Source organism: Colletotrichum chrysophilum (assembly GCF_026319265.1).
Source record: "Colletotrichum chrysophilum strain AFK26 chromosome Unknown scaffold_8, whole genome shotgun sequence".
Taxonomy (NCBI): domain Eukaryota; kingdom Fungi; phylum Ascomycota; class Sordariomycetes; order Glomerellales; family Glomerellaceae; genus Colletotrichum; species Colletotrichum chrysophilum.
Genome location: NW_026517295.1, coordinates 45,930 through 72,811, shown reverse-complemented (window position 1 = coordinate 72,811; position 26,882 = coordinate 45,930). Strand labels below are relative to the sequence as shown.

At 55.5% G+C, this 26,882-nt stretch overlaps 5 protein-coding genes and 2 non-coding genes across 7 annotated transcripts; 3 read left to right on the top strand and 4 right to left on the bottom strand.

Moving 5' to 3' along the window:
- Positions 1-5,544: 5,544 nt before the first annotated feature.
- COL26b_001722 (uncharacterized protein) lies at positions 5,545-8,830 on the top strand (the record flags this gene model as incomplete). The annotated part of the gene is made up of 5 exons (XM_053174664.1): positions 5,545-5,812; positions 5,877-5,948; positions 5,999-6,217; positions 6,267-7,691; positions 8,130-8,830. The coding sequence occupies 5 exons, from the start codon at positions 5,545-5,547 to the stop codon at positions 8,828-8,830; spliced, it is 2,685 nt and encodes an 894-aa protein (XP_053041287.1).
- A 1,859-nt stretch (positions 8,831-10,689) lies between these two features.
- On the top strand, positions 10,690-13,395 carry COL26b_001721 (uncharacterized protein; the record flags this gene model as incomplete). The annotated part of the gene is made up of 2 exons (XM_053174663.1): positions 10,690-11,967; positions 11,995-13,395. 2 exons carry the CDS (start codon positions 10,690-10,692, stop codon positions 13,393-13,395), a joined length of 2,679 nt encoding a protein of 892 aa, XP_053041286.1.
- A 531-nt stretch (positions 13,396-13,926) lies between these two features.
- On the top strand, positions 13,927-14,016 carry COL26b_001720. The gene has a single exon. It is a non-coding gene; the product is annotated as a tRNA-Phe (tRNA).
- A 524-nt stretch (positions 14,017-14,540) lies between these two features.
- Positions 14,541-15,347, bottom strand: COL26b_001719 (uncharacterized protein; the record flags this gene model as incomplete). Its single annotated transcript, XM_053174662.1, has 1 exon — positions 14,541-15,347. The coding sequence occupies one exon, from the start codon at positions 15,345-15,347 to the stop codon at positions 14,541-14,543; it is 807 nt and encodes a 268-aa protein (XP_053041285.1).
- Positions 15,348-18,217: 2,870 nt separating this feature from the next.
- Positions 18,218-19,006, bottom strand: COL26b_001718 (uncharacterized protein; the record flags this gene model as incomplete). Its single annotated transcript, XM_053174661.1, has 2 exons — positions 18,218-18,879; positions 18,946-19,006. 2 exons carry the CDS (start codon positions 19,004-19,006, stop codon positions 18,218-18,220), a joined length of 723 nt encoding a protein of 240 aa, XP_053041284.1.
- Positions 19,007-20,718: 1,712 nt separating this feature from the next.
- Positions 20,719-20,808, bottom strand: COL26b_001717. Its single transcript has one exon. It is a non-coding gene; the product is annotated as a tRNA-Phe (tRNA).
- A 1,337-nt stretch (positions 20,809-22,145) lies between these two features.
- Positions 22,146-23,468, bottom strand: COL26b_001716 (uncharacterized protein; the record flags this gene model as incomplete). Its single annotated transcript, XM_053174660.1, has 3 exons — positions 22,146-22,237; positions 22,267-23,375; positions 23,425-23,468. 3 exons carry the CDS (start codon positions 23,466-23,468, stop codon positions 22,146-22,148), a joined length of 1,245 nt encoding a protein of 414 aa, XP_053041283.1.
- Positions 23,469-26,882: the final 3,414 nt, after the last annotated feature.

Below are 26,882 nucleotides of genomic sequence, written 5' to 3'. Positions count from 1 at the left end.
GCGGTGCTGGACAGGCCCCTTGAGGTAGCGAATTGTCGTGTAAGGTATCTGTATCTGCCCTGAGCTGGGGTTGCGAACCGCAGCCATGCTCGTCCCCACCGTCTCCTGGTTTCTGGAAGGACATTCAGGTGGCCATAGTACCGGGACCCTGATAATTTTAAGGTGGTGGAAATAGATGATGCCGACAGGGGAGACGGGAGCAATGGGAAATGGAAATATGGTACGGCAGGGAGAGGGGGAAAAAAAAGGGTACGGGAGGTCGCGAGACAAGACGAGGCGAGACGAGACCAGACGAGAAAGGCGGTAAAGGCGCGATAGGGTGAAATAGGGTGCGAGAAAATAATAAAAATAAGATACAAGATGAAATAATGGGCAAAAACAACGAGGCCTTGGAAACCCCCGGATGGGTAACAGATTGGCGGGAACCCGTCAGAAGGGGCAGCATGATGTCTTGCAGTGAGTGCTCTTTTCTTTTCTCTGCTGCCGGCGTCGTCAGTCAATTGCCCATTGCCCATTCTTCATCGTGCCTGCTCCAGTGGGTGGTGAATGTGGTGTCCGAGGTCGCGGTGTCGCGGTCCCGTCGCGGTACGTGCATGACATGGCGAGGCGCATAGTGGCACATGTCTGTCCCAGTTCTTCCTTCTTCCATTCTGGAGCGGGCGGAAGGCGGGGAGGCTGGGCCAAATGCCTCACTCACTGCAAGATTGGCCTGCAATGCAGCTGGAGCACTAGTCTTGTAAGCGGGCTCAGCGGGTCGTCCTGCTTACTAAGGATACATAGCCCTATCGGGGCTGTACATGAGGTGGAAGTACCGTTGAGTCTCGCGCAGTTCTCCCCCACCGCGGGATTCGCCTGCCGAGTCAGAGAAGACCCCCCGGAGATGTACTTGGCTGCTGGGTTCTCGGTGATAGTTGTGATAGCCGGTCGTTGGATCGCAGAAACGCGCGAAATGGAGCGACGCCCAGCAGGACGAGAATGCGTGAACCGGAGCCAAGGGCATTGGCGTTGGATGGCCTAGTGTTCCAATCCAACACAATTAGAAGTTTCCAACATCAAATCCAAGACAAGCCGTCCGGTTCTCCGACGTCATCTCCCAAGTGAGGAAAGGCCGTTCGGAGACAAGTGACAGTCAGTGGTCGGAGGGGCATGTGGCGCCTGTCTTCCCCCCTTAACCCCTGTAGCCCGTTTTGCGGCGTTGGCACTTTGAGGTGAGGTAGACTCTGGCCTGGGCGTGTAAGGGACGGTACTTGGCTCGTGCTAGGGCCAGCTCCCTCCCACGGCTCGAGGCCAAGCAGCAGCAACACCAGCGGCAGTAGTCGGTCTTTCGATGCCAGACCACTGAGACCCGGCCAGCCCAGCCCAGCCGTGCCAGCAGAATGGCAGCCAAGCAGGCTCAAGCAGCGTGTGGCAATGGCAAGGCAGGTAGCGGGCGGCCAGACTCCGCGAGAACCGCGACGGGAAAGGGGACGTGGAATAAAGTCGTGGTTTTTGTGATGGTCAGAAATAACCCCTCCCCTCTCCAATTTGCGTCCAGAGCATGTTGCTTCCCCACTTTGGCGGCTGGTGGTGGTGCTGCTGCTGGTATTGCCCGCGCGCTCCGTGCATGCACTGTGGGTGGGATTTGGTATTGGCAGCAGGACGTCGTAGCTTTGCTGCGCTGCGCCGTGCCGAGAGGGATGCTAGTGTTCCTGCTTAGAGTCGGGCCAGGTGAGGTAGGTACTTGGGGGTTCGAGTACCTCCTTACCACATCATGTACCGGGAGGGTTCTGGGTAATGTAATTCCCGTCGTTCCCAAGATTGCGTCCAGTATCGGCAGAGAATGGGGAGGAGAGCCATTTCGGCGCAAGCGCAAGCAGGGACAGAAACATCAACTAAGGCCAAGAGGCAGGAGCCAAGCAAAGAAGAAGAAGCACCTGCCCTCATCTGCAATCTGATTCTGCAATGCCAAAGGCAAGGGAAGTACCTAGAGATAAACTACCGAGTCGGTAGGTGCGTTTGGCAGGCAAAGCTGAGGTGAGGTGAGCCCGTGACGGGAGGTGGAAGGACCGGGGCTGGATGCGACCGCGGGAGGGAAAGGGCGCAGGAACGGGAAGGAGAGGAAGGCGCAGATGGAGATTGAGGAATTGCATCTTGTTGCATCATCAGGATGACCGGCACCTTCCTGACCTCGACTACTTCGTGCTGCTGACCAGATGACTGGTTGGCTGGACCAGACCTGTCCTGCCCTGCCTGGCCTGATCTGACTTGGCCTGACGCGCGAAGTGCAACCCGACAAGCTGAGACTGAGGTTCCTTCCTTCCTTCCTTCCTTCCATATTCGAATGGAACGGGACACAAGCCCAACCCGTTGTTCATCCGCCTTTGCCTTTCTTTTCTCTGCTGCGCGGCTTTCACGGCGTTGCCCTGCCTGCTTGGGCCTCAGCCAGCTCGTTTGTTGGTCGTGACAACTGCAGGCTGACTTTGACTTTGGCAAGTCTGGCTTATTGTGTCTGAATCATCTCACGCCCCGCGCCTGTTGTAAATGCCTACCTCCATCCCGAGGTACTCGGTCCTCATCTAATATCTCAGGTCGCGGTTGGTTGGCGCTGTCTTGCGGGTGAGGTCCGGTCAGTTGGCTATTGCTGCGCTACAGTTGCCTTTGGCTGAGCCGGCCGTTGTTGCTGTTACTCCTTCTGTCGAGCTGTTGCCGCCCTGCCGCCCTGCCGCCCTGCCGTGTGTGCCCTTGCCTGTTCATTCGTACCTTGCCTTGCTTCCTCTCCTATTTCCTTCTTGGATAATCTCGACTTTCTGATTGTGCGCGCAGACGGGACATGGGCAGGTGGTGCAGTGCAGGTACCAGTCCCCCGTTGCAGGTACTTGAAAGGAGGTATCTACTTTGAGTTGCTGTACCTGCCCTACCTTATTTCCTATCCAACCACGCATCAGGGCAGAAAAGGCCCCGGACGAGGCCAGCCAAACACCTACCAACCCAACGCTTTACTTCGGATGGTCGAGCAAATGTATCCGTGCGGCGAGTACGGCGTAGATGCGGCGAGCACATTGCTGCAGATGTGACTGCATCGGCGAGGTGACTGAGGGGAGTTGATGTGCGGAAAGTGCTCAAGGTACCTTAGTTGCTGCGGACCACGAACCGCCTGCTGCGCTGCATCGCGCCGTACCTTGCCTGCGTGACGACCATGTCCTGAGGGATGGGATGCGTGTGTGTGATGTCTGTCTGCTTCTTCGCTTGTTTGCTGCTCTATTGCTTGCCTGCCCTTCCTGCAGGGCCCCCGCTATCCGCTCTCGGCTTTCAAAGCCACGAGCATCACTCTTGACCTCATCAGAAGGCGCGCTCTCAGCTCCCCCACGAACGACGGGAGTCCTCGATACGACACACGGTACGACACGACAGCCATCAGCCATCAGAGGCTAGCATCTGCCCTCCTCCCGTCTCCTTTAGCAGCCTTGCCGTGATCCAACCGGCACCCAAGGCGCCGTTGGCAGGTACCTGACCGTGCTGACCTAACCTGACTTGACCTTCCCCTACCTAAGGTACTTACCTGCCCCTACCTTACCTCACCTATCCGCACCTTCCCTAGGTACTTTACCCAATAATTACTCTTTCCTTCTCAGCCAACCAGCCAGACAGAAGTACCTCCCAGCCCTAGCTGGGACACAAGATACATCCGTTCCCCTTCCACGCCGCCTGCCCAGTCCCGCACGCACTCTACGGCGGTACACGTCCATTTGCACCGGTCCCACGTCCTCTCCTCCTCTTCTGCCCGTTCAGAATACTGCCACCACCCTTGCCGTACCTCTCTCTGCTCTCCTCTCCCCTCCCCTCCCCTCCCCCCGGTGGTGACGAGGTGAAGGTACATCCACCACACCCCCAAAGCCCCAGCTACTTGTCCATGAGGTACATGACCTTACCAGACTGCGCAGGTACTGCGTACTAGTAGGCATTACATGCTGAGAGTGTCTCTCTGTGTCTCTCTCTATGCACCTTCCTTGCACCCCCAAACGAAACGCTCCCCTTCCACCTCTCTTCTCTCTTCCGGGAACATCATTCAGTTCTCTCACTTTTCTGAAATTCGGCCTCACTCTTGCATCCTCTTTTCCTGTTGCTACTCGTGTCCTCGACAGACCAGCAACTCCGCCTCGTACCGCCCCCTAGAACAAGAGGACGTGGGAGACTGAAGATCAGCGCGGCAGAGCGAGCAGCAACAGCAGCAGCAGCAGCAGACCGTGTCGGCTCGCGGTGCACCCCCTTTAGACCCTTTCCCCCCATCGTTATTTCGTGGTCCACCGCCCGAGGCACCCCCCGTCCAGTCCTGTCGCTTTTGGGCCAACGTCCCCGATCTAAACTCCACACCCATCCTTTCGCCTCCTACCGACGACATTCTCTCTCTTCCTCTTCAGAGGACCGCCCGCCGCACCGCGAAGAGTCCTTCCTCTCCAACAAAACACCACACAACTTTGTCGAGTCGAATACACCGTCCCCCGCACATATTAATGCATAGTGTCGACTCCTTTGCACGCCGCTAGCAGCATTCTACTTGTGCCAGCCACATTTGCCCAAACCCCGAAACTCTCAACCTTCCACCCCCTCGTCTGCCACCACTGGAGCGAGATTCGACCACGCTGAGCCGTGTCTACCTCCTCGACTGTGTCTTGACCACCCGCCACCCTCGCTACTTCGCCCTGTACCTACTCTCGCCCCAATCCGCTCGCGACGACTCGGTTGACACGACGTCTTGATCGAATTTCCGACGCCCTGCTTCCGCTTCTGCCACCGCCGACTCGCCCTCGTCACGGAAGCTGAGCCAGGACTCGCTCCATGGAAAGTCGGGCGACAACCGCAGAATCGAAGCATACTTATCCGTCAAGTCCTTGGCTGCACCAGCCTGCGATATCCTCGAGTAGCGCAACGCTGAACCCTTGCCACTTCGTCGACGCCTCGTCCCGCGTCCCCGCCCAGGTCGATTTCTGGCCCCTTCTTTTCCCTCAGCAAGCATCTGTCTACCAAGCGCAGTTGCTGCACTACACCAATCTCGTCTCTCCGGGACGAGGAGGCGGCTTGCAACAACCACAACCGCTTCCTCAGGCGACAGTGGCGGCTCCTCACATTCAGGCGGCCCCCCGTTCTCGATCCTCCTCCAAGGTGTCGAACAAGGACCAACCCGCAACAAAAGGCACCCAAGGAGGCCATGGGAATAGAGTTGTGCAGAGCAAAGACAAAGGCGATCGTGCTGTCATAACAGGCAAGGACGCTCCGCCCAAGATGCAGCAGCCATCTCAGCCGGAGCTTTCGCATCCTCTGCCCGCTCGCCCTGGGGCGCGCCCTACCAATGGCCAATCCCACTCCAACTCGATGCCATCCACGCCTCAACAACATGCTAGGAACTTCTCGTTCGAGTCGCGCGAGCCATCGCCTACCGCAACAAATAACCACTCACCCCGCTCTGCTTACTCCGAAACGAATAGCAATCTTCCCTCATTACGACCCCTCCCTCCTCGTTTGGGCGGTTGCCAATATGAGACGGCGCAGGTAAACTCGAGAAGGAGAATGCCCTATAGTTTAGGGAGCGACAAGCTCGAAAAGACGAACCTTGAGAAAATCAAGAGCAAGCTGTCGGAAGATGAAGAAAGGAAGTTGACCACAGATATGCGCGAGCTCTACGACAGGTTAATACCGACTGAGAAGGTTGAGGAGAATCGCAAAAAGCTTGTCGTCAAATTGGAGAAAATCTTCAACGAGGAGTGGCCGGGAAATGACATCCGCGTCAATCTCTTTGGTTCGTCGGGTAACCTGCTTTGCTCTGATGACTCCGATGGTTCGTATATTTCTGATCATTTCCACTCACACCCATTCAGACTTCAATACTGACCCGGATGCAGTCGACATTTGCATCACGACACCATGGAAGGAGATGGAGGGCGTTTGCATGATTGCGAACCTCCTCGCAAAGAGTAAGCTACTCCGTCCATGATTCCCCAGTCATTTCTAATCGTCTCTGCAGAGGGCATGGAGAAGGTGGTCTGTATTTCCGCCGCGAAAGTCCCGATTGTCAAAATCTGGGACCCCGAACTCGGCCTCGCATGCGACATGAACGTGAACAACACTCTGGCTTTGGAGAACACGCGAATGGTGCGCACTTATGTCGAGATCGACCCACGAGTGAGGCCACTGGCGATGATTGTCAAGTACTGGACACGGAAGAGGATCGTGAATGACGCCGGTATGACTTGTCTGCTACTGCTTCAATGCGCCCCTACTGATCGAAATAGCCTTCGGCGGCACACTCAGTTCCTACACGTGGATTTGCCTGATCATCGGATTCCTGCAACTCCGCGACCCGCCAGTCCTTCCGTCACTGCACCAGCGACAACACCAAAGGCTCCCTAAGAAGGGTGGGCCGGAGAGCGCGTTTGCCGATGACCTTGACAAGCTTCGTGGGTTTGGCGACAAGAACAAATCTTCTTTGGGTGACCTTTTGTTTCAATTCTTCAGGTTTTATGCGCACGAGTTCGACTACGAGAAGAATGCCATCTCGGTCCGCCTTGGTAGGAAAGTGTCGAAACAGGAGAAGGGATGGCATATTGGTCTGAACAACTTCCTGTGTGTGGAGGAACCATTCAACACCGTTCGCAACCTGGGCAACACTGCAGATGAATATTCTTTCCGCGGCCTTCATCTCGAGTTGCGACGAGCATTTGATCTGATCTCGGAAGCCAAACTGGATGAGTGTTGCGAGCAGTACATTTACCCCAAGGAGGAGCCGCCGACGTTCCAAAGGCCCGCGCAGACTTCACGTCCGGTCATGATTCGCAGTTCTTCGCAGCAGCATTCTGGCAGAGGAGGTGGCCGCGGCAACTACCGTGGCGGTCGTCATTCTAACAACTTCCACCGCAACGGAAACTCCAACCGGAGAGCGTCGTCGAGCGTTGCCTATGATACTAACACAATGTACATGCCGCAAGTAGCAGTCACACCGCAGGAGCTCGCCTGGTTCACACAACAGCCGTCAGCTCACCAGCTTCAGTACCCCGCGCTTGTGAGTGCAGCCATGGCCGCCCAATTACAGCAGGAAAATAACCTTCGCATCCAGCTCTACAGCCAGTCCCAGGTATACCAGCAAGTGCAAGCCCAGATGGCTGCTCAAATGCATGCCGCACAGAGAATGCAAAGCTCCAACGCAAACTCGCAGCAGGGCTCCCAGCGATCTAGGACCAACTCGTTCGACAACCCTCCCCTAAGTGCTCCCATCGCTGTTCCTGAATGGTACAGCATGTATGGTGGTGTTCCCTTCCCCGCTACCTACTACAACCAGTCTGGATTCACGTACCCATCCTCACCTGCAACAACCACGGCGACACCGGAGTACCGTCGAGGACTGCAAAGGTCTTCAGTGACAACGGAATCCGGCAACTCGACGTCGGGAAGCTCGCTTAGGTCTCAATCGCAGCCTGCTTCGCGGTCTGGCCCAGCAGGACAACAGGCGCAAGGCTACCCTGGCTCCAGCACGCCAACGAATGGAAGCTCGCATCCGCCCCGCCAGGTCAATGGAGTTCCGATCCCGAGCTTCATCCCTGACGACGCTGATTACGACGAGGCGCCTCAACGGCCTGCAAGCAACTCACCAAACTCCGAAGATGGAGCTGCGTACTTGGGCTACTACGTTTCAGAAGCATCCAGTCCAGCCCGCTCTCAAGGTGCTCCCAATACGCTCGCCTTGGGAGAACTTTCACAGCCAAGTCAAGGGCGCCGAAGACTTTCGACTGAAGTCCCGCAGACCATATTGGACCGCCGGATGCGAAGAACGTCACGCTCACCGTCCCCTCTGGGCCATACTCGAACCTTTTCAACGAGCACGTCAGCCGCGAACGGGCAGTCATCAACTCCTCCCATCGTTAATGGACGGACAGCAGCAAGACCGTTGGTGGTCAACGGGACGGGCTCTTCTCTACGCACGAGCTCTACTCCCTTCCAGTCAGCCCCAGTACCCGATGCGACGCCGGCCGAAGACTCATCTAGATCGTCTCAGGAAACCCCACTCCAAGCTCAAGGCTTAGGAATTAGCGGTTTTACTACGGACCAGGTTGATGGTCAGTCTTCGTTTCGGTCTGAGCCTGTGAGGACACCTATTTCAGAGCGTCCCCCAGTGATTGTCAACGGCACGACCACACCCTCATCGATCAGCAACACTGCTGCCACGGCCTCGCCTGCTTCAGCGCCTCGACCTGTCGACGACCCTTCGTTTCGCGACAGAATCGCCTTGATGAATCAGTATGGGTGGTCACAGCAAGCTCAGGCGTCGCCGGAGGTTCCCGTTGGAAACCAAATTTCCCTGCAGCGAAGGGCTATGCGGCAGCAAAGTGGGGTGATAGCACCGCTCGATCTGGCGACCAGGGAGAACAGGATGAACGGCCACCAACTTAGCATTGATGCTCAACATCTCTCACCCATTAACGAGACACGTTCGCCTTCTCCGACAGTCGTGAGGAAAGGCGACTTTCAAGTGAAGAGTGATCTGCAAAGTGGCCACGCAGAGTCGATCCTGCCGGCTCACAAAGACAAGGGTCAGGTTGTGAAGGAGGCCAAGCAAAGTCAATCGACGCAATCGCCAAAGTCTCAGTCGTCAAACGCGCAGCGCCTACCGGGTCAGCCCGCAAGAACAAACGGCAACCGGGAGTACGGCCATCGTGGCGGCAAGAACGATGGCCATGGTCACGACGGAGGATGGCAAAAAGCCACCAAGGGTCGAAAAAAGGGCGATGGGAAGAACCAAGGCAACGGATTTGTCTCCAGCGAGCTGCCGCCCAAGCATGACGCAGATCGTAAGGGTGGCTAAAGAAATGGATAAGCTGGCAGCTCACGAGCAAACTTTGTCGTGGGAAGCCAATGGGTGACGAAAAAAGCAAGCATTGCTTCGTTGGATATGGTCTGAAAGTCAGGAGGAGCTCACTCGGCGACTTTGGTCATGGACGCGTTGGACACGAATGTTCTGGATTGAGGGAATGTTCCCTGGCAGAAAAGCCAGCGGGGAAGTGTCAACAGGCAACCGCTGCGTTGAACGAGCCGCGAGGATGGAGAGGTGCTGTAAAAAGCGCCTTCCGCAGCCTCGATCATCAGCACCGGGACAGGCCTGATGGCGACTACGATCATCGAGGACGAGCGGAACGGAACCAGCAAAAGTTACGGATATCAGCGGGCCAGTGCATCTCAAGGGATTGTGCAGTGCTTGATCGAGCGTCAAAAGTCGTATTACTATGGCTCAGTCGTCATTTTCACCGATGAAAAGGTTGCAGGGGGGTCTTTCGCGTTATACCTGGGTGGCGGGTCTGATTATTTGTCTCATTGCATCTGCGGCAACGGTCTTCGGTATGGGTTACGGTTCAGGCATGCTTCATCAAGTTTCTTTTTGTCACAGAGTCATACCATTGGGTGGAAAGGTACATGAAGAAGATGCAAGAGAAGAGGGGGGTGGACGTGGATAGTACGAATGCTGTGTGTTCCCAGACGACTGGAGACTGTCGCAAATACCCGACGGGGGAAGGCTGAGCTCATGTCTCCCAGAAAGGGGCAGAATGGAGAAAAATCCAGCATGGCCGCATTATAGGGGCGGAAAAAGATATCAACGACTAGTGTCAGTGTAAGCAGATAGACGGGAAGCGTTAAAAGACATGATTTGAAAAAGCCACGACGAGGATTTCTGTAGGACACCAGCAGGGGGCGACTCATGCGGCAGATCTTCATCAGTGCCTCGTATTCTTGACGTCGAATCAAGATTAAGGTCCCACAAAAGAAGCACACGAAGCCATCACGAGGTGGTTGGTGCCGTGTCGTTTGTACTCCCAAAGAGCTCAGGGCGCACCTGCCAGTCAGTCTCGAAATTACGTCATCCGGACGTGTTTCCCCAGGTCCCATCCTCAGCCTTACACCGGCTGGCCCTGTACAGATAGATACCTTATGTGCCGTACAGTGTGTGCTCGGTGACCGATCCCTGCTTGACACAGCCAGATCCGACGGCCCCCAAAACGTCTCGTATTTTCGGCAGCAGGTGCCTGGCGGCCCAGGAGGCGGGAGCGCGCTGTCGGCTGCAGCCCATGAAACACAATCTGATGTCCGTCTGTTTCGCTGCGACTGTCTGGTGTTGGAAGCCGAGTGGGAGCCGTTCCCTTGGGATCCAGCGGCTTTTGTGGGTGAGGATGTGTTTGTATGATGGGGACGGGATTTAGTAGGAAGGGGGGAAGGGGGGCAGTTTGCAAGTCAGCTTGAATGAATTGTTGAATTTTGATTTCTGAAATATCGAGAAATGTCAAATGGCAGGATAGCTGTTGATATAAGCCAAGTTGTCTCTTCCTAAAAGTCATTAACGTTCACTAAAATAGAAGGACTTGATTCAATGAAGAAGAAAAAAACGAAAAGTTTCTCAAAACCAAAATCAAAAATCGAGAAATAAGAGCAGCGAGCTTGACTCCTCATTTCCACTTTTTCTCCCAGACACAGAGAGAGAAAGAGAGGGCGCGCGTATGTGATTAGACCGTGCCGGAAGGATGCGCTAGAGTCCGGTGCTTAGTCCCGGGGATGAGGGGAGCTACCAAGTAGAACGGCAGACCGCTAAAGACCAACAACCCCCACCATCGTTTTCTCGATGATTTCAACCCCCGACTGCGCAGCATTTCCTCTCATCAAGATTTCATGCCGGCGATGGCTTCTGCAGGGCACCAGCAGCACTACCGCAGCCACAGCAGTGCTTCCAGCGGGTCGTTCAATGAGGCTTCGTTCAATGGGGCGCGCTCACCACACCTCGGCAACGACGACGACGACGACCACGCTCACGCCGCCTCCGACTCTGGGATTACTGTCGCCGAGTTGAAGGCCAATTGGAGACAGATCCAGGAGCTTACACGATGTGTCGGCTCGACGCTCGACGAGAGGGGGTGTGATGCTGCGTTCAGGGAGTACGCCAAGGTCAAGGAGCACGCGGAGCTCTGCCGGTCTTTGTTGAGGCGGCGGCGGCGGCGGACGTCGTCCTCTGCGGACCGGGCGGTTGTCGATCCGCGGTCACCGCTCAGCAGGAGGAATCTGGCTCTGTCTTGGAACGTGGAGCCGGATGAGGGAGAGGAGCATTCGGAGGCGGCGCCAAGCCGCGAGGCGTGTTTGGCTGCGATCCGGGAGTGGAAGACGTGCATGGAGGCAGTGATGGGCGCGCTGCGGGCGTCGCTGGCGGCGACGTATCGTAGTCATGAGCCCGGGGCCACGGCGGAGATGACGGAGTCGTTGTTTAGGGACGTTGACTTTCGGGCGTCTGCGATTCAGGAGATGCGGAGGGCGAGGATTGACGGCGGCGGCGGCGGCGGGGGGTTTTCGAGGGCGAAGTACGACGTGCGGTTTCGGAACCTGGACCGCATGGAGAAAGAGGCCATTGAGATTGCGAGGGTGTTGCAGAGCGAGGAGGCCGGCTGCGGGTTCGAGGACGGGAGGGCGGGAGAGGTTGAGGAGGTGGTGATCTCGGCGGCCGGGGACGCTGTGCTGGAGTTCAACAGCGGAGGGGAGGTGAGGAGGTTCCGGGTGTCGAGCGCGATGCTGGCGGAGACGTCGCCCATCTTTGAGCGGATGTTCACGGGGCGGAGGCGGTTGGAGGTCGGCCCGGGCTGGGGCAAGGACGACGCGGACCTGGAGGGGGAGCTGCCGCCGCTGCCGCCGACGGAGGGGTTCGTGTGTGGGGACGGGAGCGTGGCGCGGCTGTACCGGATGCCGCAGGCGGAGCGGGACGAGGAAGGGGCGCTGGGGATTCTGCTTGCGGCGGCGCACATGCGCAACGAGGCGGTGCCGCGGGAGGTGAGCTTCGCGCGGTTCGTGGCGGTGGCGGAGGCGTGTCTGCGGTACCGGTGTACGAGCCCGCTGGAGCTGGTGGTCGAGCACCGGTGGCTGCCGCGGTGGATCCACATGGGCAGCGAGGAGATGCCGGACGGGATGCTGGTGGTTAGTTTCGTGTTTGGGTTCCGGCAGCTGTTTGCGCGGATGAGCAAGACGGCGGTGTTGAATTTGAGGAGTGAGGAGGAGTTGAGGGCGAAGAGGTGGCCTGAGAGGGTGAAGGAGAGGGTTTGGGGGGTGAGGGAGGTGAAGATGGGACAGGTTGAGGGGGTGTGTAGGGAGGCTTTGAGGGAGTACTTGAGAGGTCCTGTAGGTGGTGGCGAGGAGGAGAACGGGGGTTTGAAGGGAGGCGTGAACGGTGATAGGGAGAGGGGTTCGGCGGTGTTGAAAGGGTGGACGAGGTGTCCCAGGGGCAGTCAGGCGTGTGATGCGATAAACCTGGGGTGGTTGATGCTTGTGTTCGGCGAGCTGGGGCTGTTGGGGACGGTCATGAAGGAGGGTGTTCTTGGGGATGCGAAGCGGCCGGACAGAAGTCTGGCGGAGCTCGTCGAGCTGTTGAGGCCCGTTGAGAGCCCACCGCAGGCTATTCATCGGGGAGGTCTGTGTGACCCGGCATCAAGGCTGAGAGCCGCTGTTAGCGATGTATACAACAGTGTCTCTGGGCTGACATTGTTTGAGGTCAGTGGACGGGCCCACGGATGGGGATTGAGTAGGCATCGGTCCGGGGAGGTGCAGGCTGTTCTGCAGAGAGGGCTGAAGGTGGTTGGGGAGGTGAATAGGCCCGAGGAGCTGAGGCGGGTGGAGGAAGACCGGGAGGCGGAGGAGGCGAGGGGTCAGTCTGGTGTCACGGATGATGTGAGGTTGAGGATCCTGAGGGGTATGGAGAGCGTGGATGACTTACATGCTGCCGCTCTGGCTGACAGGGCGTTTTATCGGGTATTCAAGGAGAACGAAGGGTTGTTGATGAGGAGGTTCGTCAAGGCGCATCGGAGGAAGACATTGATGAAGCTGACTAGCATGGATGTCATTGGAGGCGGAGAGCAGAAGGCGATGAAGGGAGAAGGTGACCCACTGAAGGTGGAACGGGAGGCTGAAGCCGAGGCAGAGGCTGCGACGATCGTCGACGGACGCGCACGGGAACGTGATGGGGTCGATGATCTGGTGCTGGGCTTCGGAGGGTTGGGCATGGAGGACGAGGTGGATGAGTTGGTCAGGGGGGTAGAGGTCCTCGGGGTCCGGGCGGACGAGATGGAGAAGGTGCGGAAGGCCGCGGCCTCGGCGCCGCCTTTCCATCAGAGGTCTATGACCTGCGGCGACTTGACGACCGAGAGGATGAGCGATGAGGAGGTCCAGCGGATACTGTGGCCGGACGATCCTTTGCCCGTGGCCATACGCCCGTCGGTGAAGGATATGAAGGAGAAGTTCAGGAGGAGCGATCCTGCTTTTGTCGAGGAGAAGATGCTGCTGGGAGTGGAAGGGAAGCAGCTGGGCATTGACAGAGATCGGAGGGTTGGTCTCGTGCGAGATGGAGGGTAGCGTGGTTTGGCAATGTTGGTGAGGAACTTTTCATATTAATGAGCTCACGAAGTTACGAGAGGGGCGACGGCTTGGGCACAAGTTTCACGAATTACGATCATAAGGAATTGAGAGGTTATTAGGAGACGGGCACAAGTAGGTGTGGACATGCGAATTTGCACATAGCACCAGGGAGGGGACCGTTAGAAACTCTTTCCAAGATAACAGTTACACAATTCATACTTCCACATAAGGAACTTTCTTCCGCTCTGATTTAGATGATTCGACTAGCTCAAATAGGAGAGTAGACTTCTTTCCTGGCGCGAATTCCGCACAGCTTATCAGAAATCGGCTTTTGGCCGTCACTACTAGAGGCTTCCTCAAGGTTCAGAATAACAACAAATAACGCCCTCGTACTGAATGCTGATGGAAAGAAATGAACCAGCTTCACACAAGCATGGGTCATGAGCCAGAGCTGGGTGGAGTGAAGTCCTGACTCCACTCACGCTTCTTAGTGGTCAAAATTTGGCCTGTTCTCCAACGAAGATCGTGGCGGACATAGCTCAGTTGGGAGAGCGTCAGACTGAAGTTAACTTCATTCACTTAATCTGAAGGTCGTGTGTTCAATCCACACTGGCCGCATCTTCATTATCTTTTGCCATTTTGACATCATTCGTTCATTCAATCGATTAGTTTGCGTAGTGCGCACACCTTTTTTATGGTCTTGCTCAATTGCGCTTGTTCTAGAATGAGGTGAGAGTCCTGAATAATAAGAGTGAGTTTGAGATGGCTGCTGCACCTTGATGGCCAGGAAAAGCCCTGATGTGACGAGCCTGTCCGTCCCCCATCAACGCAGAATCTCAAATCAGTGGCAATATCATCACTTGACAGCCAATCCAAGGCTTCGTTCATCCTTGGTAATCAAAAGTGAAGCAAGCGATAGCTCGCTTGCGTACGTTTGGATCCTCGTGCCAAGACACTCGACCTGAGCTTACATTGCCAGAGGATTGGTGCGATGACTGATGAGTGGTATCAAAACTCATAATATTCATAATCTTTTATCAAGTAATCGATGCGCCGAATTTTGAACTTCTCTCGACGTTGTGCCGTGTACGCCCCTTGCCCCATGCCCCAGGCCCCATTTCCCCCCAAAACAACACCGCCCTTTACGCGTACGGCCAGTTCTTGTTGAACGTGATACAGCTACCGTTGGCCGACGACGCAATATCCTTGTCAGTCAAGAAGATGCAGTACTTGGCCACAGCAGCGGGGTCCAGGCCCGTCTCGCCGCGCTTGTACTCGGGCTGCGCGGCGACCGTCTTCATCATGCCCTCCTGGTTGACGCCCGTCGCGAAGGCGTCCATGATGTTGGTGGTGTCCATGCCGCCGAGCAGCAAGGCGATGGAGTAGATGCCCTTGTCGCCGTAGAAGCCGGCGGTGTTCTTGGTGACGGCGATGAGGCCGTGCTTGGAGGCGGTGTAGGCGACGCCGGAGCACAGGCCGCGGAAGCTGGCGTTGGAGCCGATGTTGATGATGAGGCCGGGGGGCCCGCCGGACGCGGAGGTGGCGCCCTGGGCGAGGAACTGGTTGACGGCGGCCTTTGTGGTGAGGAAGGGCCCCGTGAGGTTGACGGCGAGGACGGAGTCCCATGTGTCCTTTGCGCACTCGCCGGCGGGGTCGAACTTGTCCATGACGCCGGCGTTGTTGACGAGGACGTCGAGGCGGCCGAAGCGGTCGACGGCGCCCTGGACGAGGGCGGCGACCGAGGCTTCGGAGGTGACGTCGACGGCGATGGCGTGCAGGCGGCCGGCGTAGGTGTCGCGGTACTCGGCGGCGACGGCGTCGATGCGGGCCTGGTTGATGTCGGAGATGACGACGTTGGCGCCGGCGGCGAGGTAGGCTTCGGCGATGGACTTGCCGAGGCCGCCTCCGGAGCCGGTCACGATGACGGTGGTGCCGGTGTGAGTGGGCATGGTGGATTGTGCGTGTGTATGTGTGTGTATGTGTGTGTATGTGTGTAGTTGGCTTAAGGTTGAGAGTTTCGGGCTTTGAAAGGAGAGACCGGGAGAGACTTGGCTAGCGCGAGTGAGTGAGTGAGAGGCTGGTGGTTCACGGTGAGGTCATGCGAGAGGAAAGTCATGAAGGCTCTGGAATCTCTTAAGTAAGGCCGGTGGACCTGTTCGATGGCACGAGGGGCAAACGCAGTCGAGGAGGGGCTAAAAAAGTTGCGGGGCGGCGTCGTTGCGGGGAATGATGGCACTCTCCATTGGTGGCGCTGTTGACGTGCTTCGTGGGTTTATCGTCCTGAACCTATTTAGGTGGAATCGTATTCGGGTTTGACGATGTTTTGGGGGTGAATCTTTCTCTTTCCTTTCTTTACCTAGCACAAGCTGGGCCTCGGTGCGTTTAACTCCCGATCGGCGGCCGGCAGGAGCCGTTTGTTGGATGGAGTTTGCTTGAAGCTGCGCCCTAGCATCCCGAGCGCGGCACGGGAATGGCTTGGTTTCGCTGTGGTTGGCTCGTTGGTGTTCAAGTCGACAGATTAGGTATTTTCAAGGTGCCGACTGCAGATTTTCCGTCGGGAAACCAAGTAGTATGCTGTCTACAAGACCATACTGAATGTATCTATTGCAGGATTGGTGATGAATCCCTCCATGCCGAATACGCGTGTGGGCCACGCAAGAGGTGTATTATTCCTTAATCTTCATCCCACCCGAAGCCGTCACCGCTCATATGAGCCGCCGCAGCGCACCCCCGCGCCCGCGCGATGTAGCCAAGCGCTGCATTTCCCGGGGTAAAGTTTCGGGTGATCTTCTCGATGCCCCTGGCTATCGCTGCAGTCTCCCAGTCAAGAAGACACGAATACGGCGGGGGCATCCCTGGCTGCATCGGGTTCGGTTTCGTATCTGCGGGCGGAACCTCACTCTTGTCAGGCCTTTTGACGTGTTGGCAGAGCGGCAAGCGGGATGAACGCAACCACCATCGACTCTGCACGCAATTCTGTGTTGGTGTCGACGGGTTCTGTTTCGTGGTTTCTTGGTTTGCCTGGCAGGTTGTAGGTGTGTAGCGTAAGGTTTGGCAGGTGATCAGACTGGATATCTGAAGTCTGCAACTTCTCCCGATTGACTTACTGGATGTGTACTCGTTTGCGACACTCTTACTTGAAAATTGGGATTTGGCATCTTGATAACGATGTGTTGTTCCGAGGCATGACAGTGAAGTACATGTGAATATGTCTAGATTATTGATCGCCTCAAAGTGTCCCAGGATTACGTTGTGAGAGTTTCCAACCTAGGAAAACACGTGTCTTAGGCTGGTTTTCTCCAATCATAGTTTCTTCTGTTTTCAACATATGAGTTCTTCTTGTTTTAGTACTCTGGCTCACTTTTGAACATGAAAGCTTGAGAATTTTGGTTGAGAGAAGGCTCGAGACTTCAGTGAAAAGTCCCCGGCCGTGGAACATCTAAATCTTGGTAATTGATTCGCAACATTCTTTAGAAAGTCTTAGGCCACAAATTATAGGAGATATGGCCATCATGTTTTAATCATAGTAGAACCTTGACGTAAATAATGCCTATAAGCGTTTGGTATTTAGCTTTGTTGAAAATAACGCAAATTTAATGTCCACAGGCGATTAATGACACAAGGTCAGCGAGGGGCATACGAAGGACAACAGATCCTAATTTTCCTCTAGATACGGGCTCAAGTTTCCGAATGGAAAAACACTCTTGATCCCACACACAAAGAACACAAAGTCGTATGTACAAGCGCAAAGTATATTGAAAGAGCTCCCAACAGACGAACCAGTAGCTGTTGTCTCTCGAGACTCCAGACTGTCAAGGTCTATACCAGCTAGGCATGCCGAATCTAAATCCATCGCTGAGAAATCTTTGGACATACTCGCCAACGACATGATAGAGCGGATCCTCCTCCAGGGGCCCAACGGCGGGTGTCGAGCCACTTGCACGACCTGCATGACCTGTGGGCACGGCATTCTGAAGCTCAGGGGTCAGCGGTACTTCATAAAAAGGGCCTTGTGAACGAGTGAGCGTTAGATTAGTTTGGCGGTCAGTTCGTGAGGCCTGATGCTGCTGTTGCTGGGGCTGATGGCATGGCATGTCGAGGCCCCGTGTAATGGTCAAGGTTGCAACCCAACATTCGTGGCACTCCTGTCCAGGCGAGTATTGGAATTCGTACCGGCGGCCGGCGGGGCAATAGTCGAACAATCGAGGGGGTACTCTGCGGAAGCTTCTGTCGAAACTTTCCTTCGCCGCACATTTGTAGGTCTCGGGAAGATGGCGCTGTCTGTCGTCAACTACGCGGCACTTTGGGCAGAAGTGCCACTGGACGAGGAGTTTACACATGGCTGTGGGTGAGTTCGATGGACTTGGTTGATGTAAGTTATGTGTATGGTGGGTGGGACAGTTGTAGAGTTCGTTGACGAAGTACGCAGCATTGCAGAACAGCGAAAATTTATATGCCGAGGGCGTGGAAACAGTGAGTGTCATTGTGATCGAAACAGTGGCCTGTAGACAGCAGTTGTTCACAGTGTCCAGTCAGAACAACGAGCGCTGATTCAGTATCATCGGGAGAAACCAAGCAGCCCAGACTGGCTTCGTCACAACTTCAACTGAGTCAAAGAACGCCCTCAACGCCCAACAATCACATTGACACAAGACCTTAGTAGTCATTCATCGTCAATTAGGGTTACTTATATTAGGTGGAAAACAAAACAACATGCAACACTGAGAGAATACTCTCAAAGTGGGAATTCTTTTCCTGGGGAGCCCATTTTCTTGGGATTTCAACATCCCACCTAGCGGGAAGCGACGTCGATGCTAGCTTACTGACCACACTGTCCCTCGATGATGGCAGTGGTGCCATTGACGGTGCATTGTCCGTCAGCTTCACAGGAACCGGCTCCGGATCCGTCGGTGCAAGCCAGGCCCTCGTTGTCGGCGGCGGCAGCGGCATCGGTGGCTTGGTCGTTACCTCCGTTGTTGTTGTTGTTGTTTCCATTGTTGGCGTTGTTGTTGCCGTTGTTCGCATTGTTGTTATTGTTGTTGTTGTTTCCATTGTTGGCGTTGTTGTTGTTGTTGCCTCCGTTGGCATTAGCATTGTTGCCGTTTCCACCGTTGTTTCCTGCATTGGCGTTGTTGCCATTGTTGCCGTTGTTTCCGCCATTGGCGTTGGCATTGCCTCCATTGTTGCCGCCATTGGCATTGGCATTGCCTCCGTTGTTACCGCCATTGGCATTGGCATTGCCTCCGTTGTTGCCGCCGCCGCCGGCTGCGTTGGCTCCGCCGTTGCCGCCTCGGCCTCGGCCACCACCGCCAGCACCAGCGGCTCCTGCGCCGCCGGCACCGGCAGCTCCAGCACCACCAGCTCCGGCACCACCAGCTCCGCCGGCTCCACCACCTCCACGGCCGCCAAAGCCGCCGGCACCTCCAACGGCACCACCGCCACCGCCACCACGGCCGCCGCCGCCGAATTGAGGAGCAGGAGCTGTTAAACCAGAATCGTGAGTGAAAACGTCCTTCAGATCAGATCATCAGACTCTTGAAGGCTTACCCGTCAACGCATTGCCGGTGAGGAGGGCAAGAGCCAGAACAGTGAGAGTAGTGTAACGCATTTTGACTGCTGGAAACGAACTAGTGAAAGTTGCCCAGGGAAAAGATTGAAGATGAAGAGCACGAAAAAATGATCGTCAACGACCTTGTAATCTTGGAAAGGAATAAAAGATGGGCGTGCACAGCACTGGAAAGAATGGTTAGACACACAAGGGAAGAGGAGGAGGACTGGATGAAGCGGATGAGGAGGATGGGAGATCAACTGCCCATCTTACGGCGGATCATCTTGGGTCTTTTATGTGCTGTGTGCTCTTGGGACCACCACTAGCCGAAGCCGGGGGAATAGGAGAATGAGGAGGGTCACTTCTCGCTTGACCTTGCCACCTGGATCGCACCCCAAACCATCTCGGCCGATGTCGAACAGCAATAGTAGGGACGCCAAGATGCCAGTTCTCGGCGGACGAAAACCGGGAGAGGAACTGTCTTGGGGGCTACATCACAGCCGCCCAACTTGCAACATTGGAAGTTTAGATGGCATGTCGTCCCAAACAGAGCATTGACGTCTGACGGGATGGAGACCCAGAGCCAAGAGCCCCAGTATGGGATGACTTTCAGTCGCAGGGACGAACAATCGAATTATGTAAAAGGTAAACAAAAAGCCCAAGGCTATTTGGTGTGCCTGGCTCACGAGCGCCGGGCGGCTCCTGCAGACTGCAATCCACCCACCCCCGTTCCCGGGGCCGTCACTAAGCTTCAATTCATGGCTAAATTTTTAATTGGAGCTTTCCATCTCACGCAAGCCTGGTTCCTGCAGCGATGGCTGTTTTGGATTGTTCCTTGGCTCGCGGCCCGGAGAATTTGATCTGCGGAAGACGGGGGTTGCTGAAGCACGGAAAGGGAAGGGGATGATGGGAACTGGGCGGGTGCTGTGACGGTGTCACGGTGGCCGGGGGCGGGCCCGGGGAGGTGGTTTAAGGTGATTGAGCCGGCGGCCCCCCCTTTCCCCGCAATTTCTTCTTTTATTTCTTGGGTGCTTGTTTCGACGGGTTAGAGATGTGACGGCTGAGCCTGGCGGATTGCGTGGTCGATCTACACGTAATGTGGGCTGGTGAGAGTGCACAGTGACACCGGGGGTGGGCGTCCGACTTCGGTAAATTCTTGGCTCGTGTTAAGGACTTCGGGTGTGGTGATGTTGTTTGCTGGAGCCAAGATGGCAGTTGCTGCAGGTTGGGTCCGGGAAGGGGGAGTTCTCAAACATCTGGTACCTGTTGGCGATGGGCGTTTGGTGCAATGGCGGGTTGTGGGGAGAGCTTTTATCGAGAAGTCGGGCGCTGGCGCTTGCGTCTTGAGTGATGGTGTGAAGTATTTCGGCACGTCCAAAGTTGCCGTGACATACAAAAAGCAAGAGGGAGAATTGACTATGCGTCTAGGTCAATCAAAAGAGTATACTTTCATGCTCTTTTTAGGTACTCTCAGCGACAGGTTCGCAGATGCATGTCAACGTCTTGACTGCGCAAGAAAACAGTTGATTGATGTCAGCGGCAGATGCCCTTGGCAGCGCATCAACTTTTGACGATCCTCCTTGTGGAACCTATCCAACAATAGCAACAAAAACGATGGACGAGCGATCAAACTGCAAAAAATTGGGCACAATTGGCGATCTTGTATGCCAACTGTTTCTGGTTTTTCCCCGGAGGAAATCCAAGGAAGGTCGTCGGTCAGATGAAGCGACCCAAAAGGTCAGTAGCGGTCGCGAAAAAAGCAAAAGGGAAGATGCGGCCAGTGTGGATTGAACACACGACCTTCAGATTAAGTGATTGAAGTTGACTTCAGTCTGACGCTCTCCCAACTGAGCTATGTCCGCCGATCTTCGGAGGTCGACAGCGAAAAGACGGCCCATATCGTAGGCCGAGCCAGGAGGGTGCGAGCCCTGGCGGTTGACTCATGATGTGGGCCCGGGATATGTCCGCCGATGCCTCACCGAGCCGGCCATGTTACTTCCAAGCTTGACCTGAGGAAGGCACTGTGACATGGCTCCTGCTTTCGAGGCCGTTTCTAACCACCCGAGGTGGCAAGGAGCGTGGTGGATGGATTGACGAATCAAAATATTTAGGAAAGTGTGACTTTGCGATCCAATGTCGAAGAAAGAGCAACTGACACACCTGCCAGCGCAGGACCCGGACTGTCCAAAACCAGAATCCAATGATGATACAATTCATTCGAATAATTATGAACCATACACGAGGCAGTCGTGCTTTTCTGTTCTGTTCACCTCCTTCCAAACTCAAAGAAATCAGGTATGAATGTTTTGCGCCTTCCCAATCGCCATGTTCATGTACCTCCCAAGGTATGCCCAGTCGTCCTTGCCCAGTATGTTCATGTCAAATACCTCCCCAATCTTCATGAATCCGGACATCTAATGTTTTTTTTTCCAGATCAAAGTCCTTCCCGACCGAACCTCCCGCCTAAATAAACCCAATTCGGAACTCGTCTGCAATTCCCGTCGGCGCCCTCAGCCCAAAGTCCGGCCTTCTGTGGTCTCCATAATCTGGCCGTCTCTGATCGCCAATTTCAGGCCTTCTTTGATCCCATCTCGGTTCCCGAGAGGAGTGACCCGCTGGAACACTTGATTCCGGGCTCATTTGTCCCTCCGATCTCTCAGTTGGTGTGTATGGTCTCCTTCCAGAACTGGTCCCGAATGTCGGGCTTGCCAAGGGACTCGGCAGTGGCCAGTTTGCATCACCTGAAGGCTCAGCTACCAAGTTGCTCGGCGTTGGTGGTTGTTGCAATGCTTGCATTGGAGGAGAGACCATGGCGAAACTTCCATGCTGTACGTCCCGATCGCCCCATCCTGCTTGCCTGAACTGAGGGTTTGATGCCTTGCGTTCCAGTTCGACAGGAGGCGGAGGTTGTCGTCGGTTTGCTGGAGTGATACCGTAATTGCGCTCCCCCTCTCCTGGCGCCACCCGTTTTGAAGCTGGCGGAGGCCCGATATAACCCTGCGATTGGCCGTTTCGATCGTTCTTGGTTGCAGGAGTCTCTGGGCTGGCCATCTCTTGAGGATCCGAATCCTGTCTCCCCCGGCGCTCCAACGTCCGTCCACGGGCATCAGAGTTCGTTCTCATCCTCGGTTCAAAGTTTGGATTCTCTCTTGCATCCGAGCCCATACGTTCTCTGGCCTTAACCCATTCGTCGGGAGGCCTAGCCGGGCTTCTCAACGGGCCCTCGAACGGAACCTGGCGAGGTCTCGGAGGCGGGGCGCCAGGGCTTGGCAAACCCGGACTTCTTGCCGCCTGAATTCTAAGCGGAAGAAGAGGCAGACTCTTCAGCTCCGGTGGCGAAGGTCGAAGCGCGCTTCTCGGCGGTGGGCCCGTCGGTGCGGAGTCGTTTGGCTGCTTGGCACCAAAGTTGAGACTGGTCGGGTCTTCATCAATGTCCATCGAAAAACTCTGCCGTCTTGGTGAGTGGTACGTCAGTGTGTCCCGTTTCGCGGCGACGTTCTGAATGATGGGCCTAGGATATCGGCGTTCTTCTTCACTAGTGCGCTCGGCCGATGCTGTTGGAGAAGGCAAAGAAGTCGGTCCAGGCCTATAAGCGTCACGGGTGGTGTTGACAGCGGCAATCTTTGGCTTGAAATCGGTCTTGATAGGGGGTAGGGACCCATTGACCGATTGCGGAGGAGATGGGTACGCTTTGGCTGGCGACAGGGGCGCTGGTGTCAGTTCATCATGCTTCGGTATGTCTCCAGGGTTCAAGTTGAACTCGAATTGGCCCAGAGGACTTCGGGGTGCATTTGAGACACTCGGCGCGGCGCTCGGCGCGAGACTCGGTGCGAGACTGGGCGCGAACCCGGGAGACCGGGGGCCACCTGCGGAGCCCGCCGGGCTGAGCGCACCGTCACGAGCATAATGTACGTCGAGAGGGTGGACCCAGCCGGCCTTGCGGCCTTGCGAGCTCGGGGTTCCTGGCTCACTGGTGATGATGGGTGGGGTTGGCATGATTTTCAGGTTCGTCACTGAACCGTTCTTCCAGCCCTTGTTCAGGTTGCTCTCAGATCCCATGGGACGGATACCACCCTTGCCACCCGGGGCACTGAGATCGACCAACGAAGATGAACCTCCATTCAAGTACGGTGCATTTGGATGACGGAAATCGGCGGCGAAGTTCTTGTTCGACATGGCTGTCCCAGGACGCGAGCCATACAGCGATGAGCCCCCGGCAGCCATTTGTGCATTGGGGGGCATGAAATTGTCTGGCATGTTGGCGAAACTTCTATTCGACATTGCTGTTCCAGGGCGGGAGCCATTGATCATAACGGGACGTTTGAGGTCGGTTCCGAAAAACTGACCCTCGCCGAGCATGTTCTGATCGATCCTCTTCCGCTGCTGCTGCTGCTGCTGGGGCCTCGGCTCCGGAGCTTTCTCAACCTTCCTGCGAAGAATTAGTCGTCGGTACCGCGACGAGATGATTAGGAGCGCACTTTTTCTTATCCGCACCAAATTTCATCCCCAAGAACGACACCATGGTTGCGGTAATTTGTCTCGAGAACCTGCGAACGTCAGCCGAATTACTCGACAAAGAGGGGTCCAGAGGGGCATACTGCACAAAAGTGAGGGTACAAAATGAGAACTATGCACTGAATGGGTCCTGATCCCGGAATCGGACAGCCTGACCCAAGACTTTTTTTTCAAAGATAATCCAGCCAGACAAAATGGGGGGAGGATCAGTTCAAAGTCGCTCGAGGAATGAGTGGATGGAGCAGTCAATAGCTCCGATGACGAGCAGCAAGAGCGTGAAATGCGACCGAGCAAAAGAGTGTCGTGGAAAGAAAAAGAGCGGTCGTGGTTATTGCATATGGGCCATGTCGTGTCTTCCCGGGTGACAAGTCTGTTTTGCAAAGTGTGGAGGATGCGTTGGGCGATGGACAAGGGCGACGATCCTTATTCGCGACCCCAAGACAGTTGATCCGTTGCAGGTTCAGGGGGTAAAGAGTATATCTTTCCCAAAGTGGGAGCCCGGGAAAAGACGAATTGGCCGGATCAATGGACAGGGCAGAGCTCTGGTGGGGTGTTTTTGGGTCAGCCAAAGTCGAGCGAGGGCGGACGAGAGAGTTGGGCTTGTGTGAATGGAAAAGAAACGAGTGGTGAGTCCTTGCTTGCGATGTCTGTCTGGCGTAAAGAGTGGTGAGACCGAATATTGATCCCTTCAGAAACAGATACAAAAGAGAGGACGGCAAGGAGTCGAGGACAAGAAAGACAACGGAAACATTGTCGCCAAGTCTTTTTCTGACGAGGAGGACGGGAAACAAAAGGCAATGGAAACAAGCCCGTGACGGGGACCATGATCCGGAGCAGGCCGAGCTATTGCGACGTCGTCGCGGTCGATAGAGAGGGTGGACCACGACCGTGTGCTCTGTGGAGATGACGAACAGGCCTCTTCCTAAGCACATTTTACCTCTTTGGGCTGGCGGTTTAATGAAACGGCAGCCCGGTGAGTGCGCGACAACACGACACCGTCGAAAGGTCCCTCGCCGCCCCGACTGACGGCCGTACTAGCAACTGTGCGTTGCAATTTCAACCCTTTGCCCCTTTTGACGTAGGTTCGCTTCCTTTGAACAGGGTCTCCACGCGTGCACGTCAATACACTTTTGGAGGGGGGAGGGAGGGCGGACGGCCGAATGGGAAGAAACGAGTCCTTCAGGCACCGCTGCGCTGCACCTGCAAGGAGACTGCAGACAGGGCTCAGGCACACCTGGCACTAAGCCGGCGCGAGTTGTGACGAAGTCCGAATAGGCTGCAAAGGGAGCCAACAGGACGTCAAGAAACCAGCAAGACCCCTGGAAAACCAAGAGCTGCAAAGCGGCCAAAGCCTTACCTACAATGCGATTGACCCCGGAAGAAGGGTCGAAAACGACCTCGTGACGACGACCGATAAAGCGACACAGCAACTGATAAGTGCATCCCCGGAAAATACCACCTGAATGGGACCCCAGGATCAAGGGTGTCTGCAACAGCACACCCGCGAACTCATCTCTTTTGAGTTTCCCGCAGTGATAGATCTCTTGTCGCTAGTCAGTCGCATCGAATGTTGACTCCATCGTGTTCGCCGTCGTGTCTGCTTGTTGCTGCGAGCTTCGGCCAACTGAAAGGTACATTACTCACCTGCCTTACGCTCCCATCCACCGCTTACACTGGGTACCAGCTAGTGCAAGCTTGGAGAACAAGCAAGGGGCATTTAGCCAGGCTTATCAAAAAAGGAAACAAGACGCCAAATGGACAACACGCGATGAACTGGGTACGTACTGCAAGCTGATTGGAAATAGGGGTTTTCCCTGGACTTGTGCCGTCTTTTTAGCCTTTGGAAGCTGAAGCTTGCTGGGCCGGGCAGTTCATCCGAGCATTGATGGGACCTTGAAACTCCTCGGTTGGACGACAGCAATGGGGTTGACGGAAATCCAAAGGACCCGACAATTCGACAATGCACCCCGATCATTCCATGTCGATACGGGAATGCCATGACCGCTGACATCAGAATACCAGGTGCAGGTGGATCAGACGACGTCAAAACGTGCCCGAACTTCGATTGAGATCTTCAGGCACAGCCAACACAGCGAAATATTGTATCCTGTTTTTTGGGTTTCCACTGCCCGACCCTCTTGTTTTCGGGAGTCGTGCAACATGTGGTCTCGCCCTAAACAAAAACCTCCGCCGGGTCTTCCACTCGTTCTTCCGCGGCTGGGTTCTTCCCAGGGCGAGTCTCGAGTCAGCTTGATGATGTTCAATGAGGGCGTCGTTCCCTTCCCACCCCACCACCACATAGTCGATAATCCAGCAAGGGCAAATAACCTCAAACAAACTATCTCGTCCCTATCTTCTTGAACCGAGGAGAGGGAAATGGGGGTGGGACGGCAGCCGATGCAAACACCAGAGAAATAGGAGGAGGCGCATTCTCGCCCCTTCTTTGGATCGTTGGGATGCGCTGGTTCGTGAAGAAATTCGCAGCTGGCTACAGAGAGCCACGAGCTGTGCCGTGCCTGGCTAAGAGGTAACCCCTTCAGCTGACAGCTTGTCAATAGCGTCGCCGCCTCGATTCCGCGCCAAAACCGAGCCGCGCCCATGACTACTGCACCCGCTCGGGCGTTTCCATTTTAACTCGTAGAAAACGAGACTTGACTTTCATGCGAAAGATTTTCCCTCTATCCCTCCCCTTGCACACTCTCATCAACTTCTTGATCGATCATTTTACCTTATCTGCTCTCGATCTGATCTTGGCATGGCTGGGCTTATCCTTCGGCCTCTGCCGTGCGCCACGAGGCAAATGCATGTGTGTAGCGAGAGTTAGGACAAAAGGGAAAAGGGGAGGGGGGCAAGCCACTACGGACAACGAACACGAGAGTGATGCCAGCTCGCGTCGTCCGTTTTCTGCTTGCCAAGCACGGGCATAGTCCGCTCGCAGGAACGATACGAAGAATGGGCTCCTTCAGGTGAGCGAGTGACACTGACAGGCACAGGTAAGAGGGCAAAGGGACGGATGAGCACAATTGCCGACCAAGCGGAAAGGGCACTGCGATCGTCGGCTTGGCACAGCTTGAAGTCGCGATGTGAAGATGGATGGTGTTATGTCATTTGCAGTCTACTGCGTTCTCGTGCATCTTATGTCACCAGACGAAAAGGTTCCCTAACCGTCCCAATTTCCCGTCCCATTCGTGTCCGATATTCCCTTAAGCCAATGTCTGTCTGATCTAGATGAAAAGTGTCATGCGTATAATATCGCCCGATTAAAAAAAGAAGAAACAACGGGCCCCAGACTGATCCATGAACTCCTCCCACGATTCATACACCCGAGGCTAAAAAATCAATCTAATAAGATGGCGATCTGAGCCGGCATCTAGAGAAGTCTTGCTCTACTGCTCAATCTCGCTGTTACGCTCTCTCTATT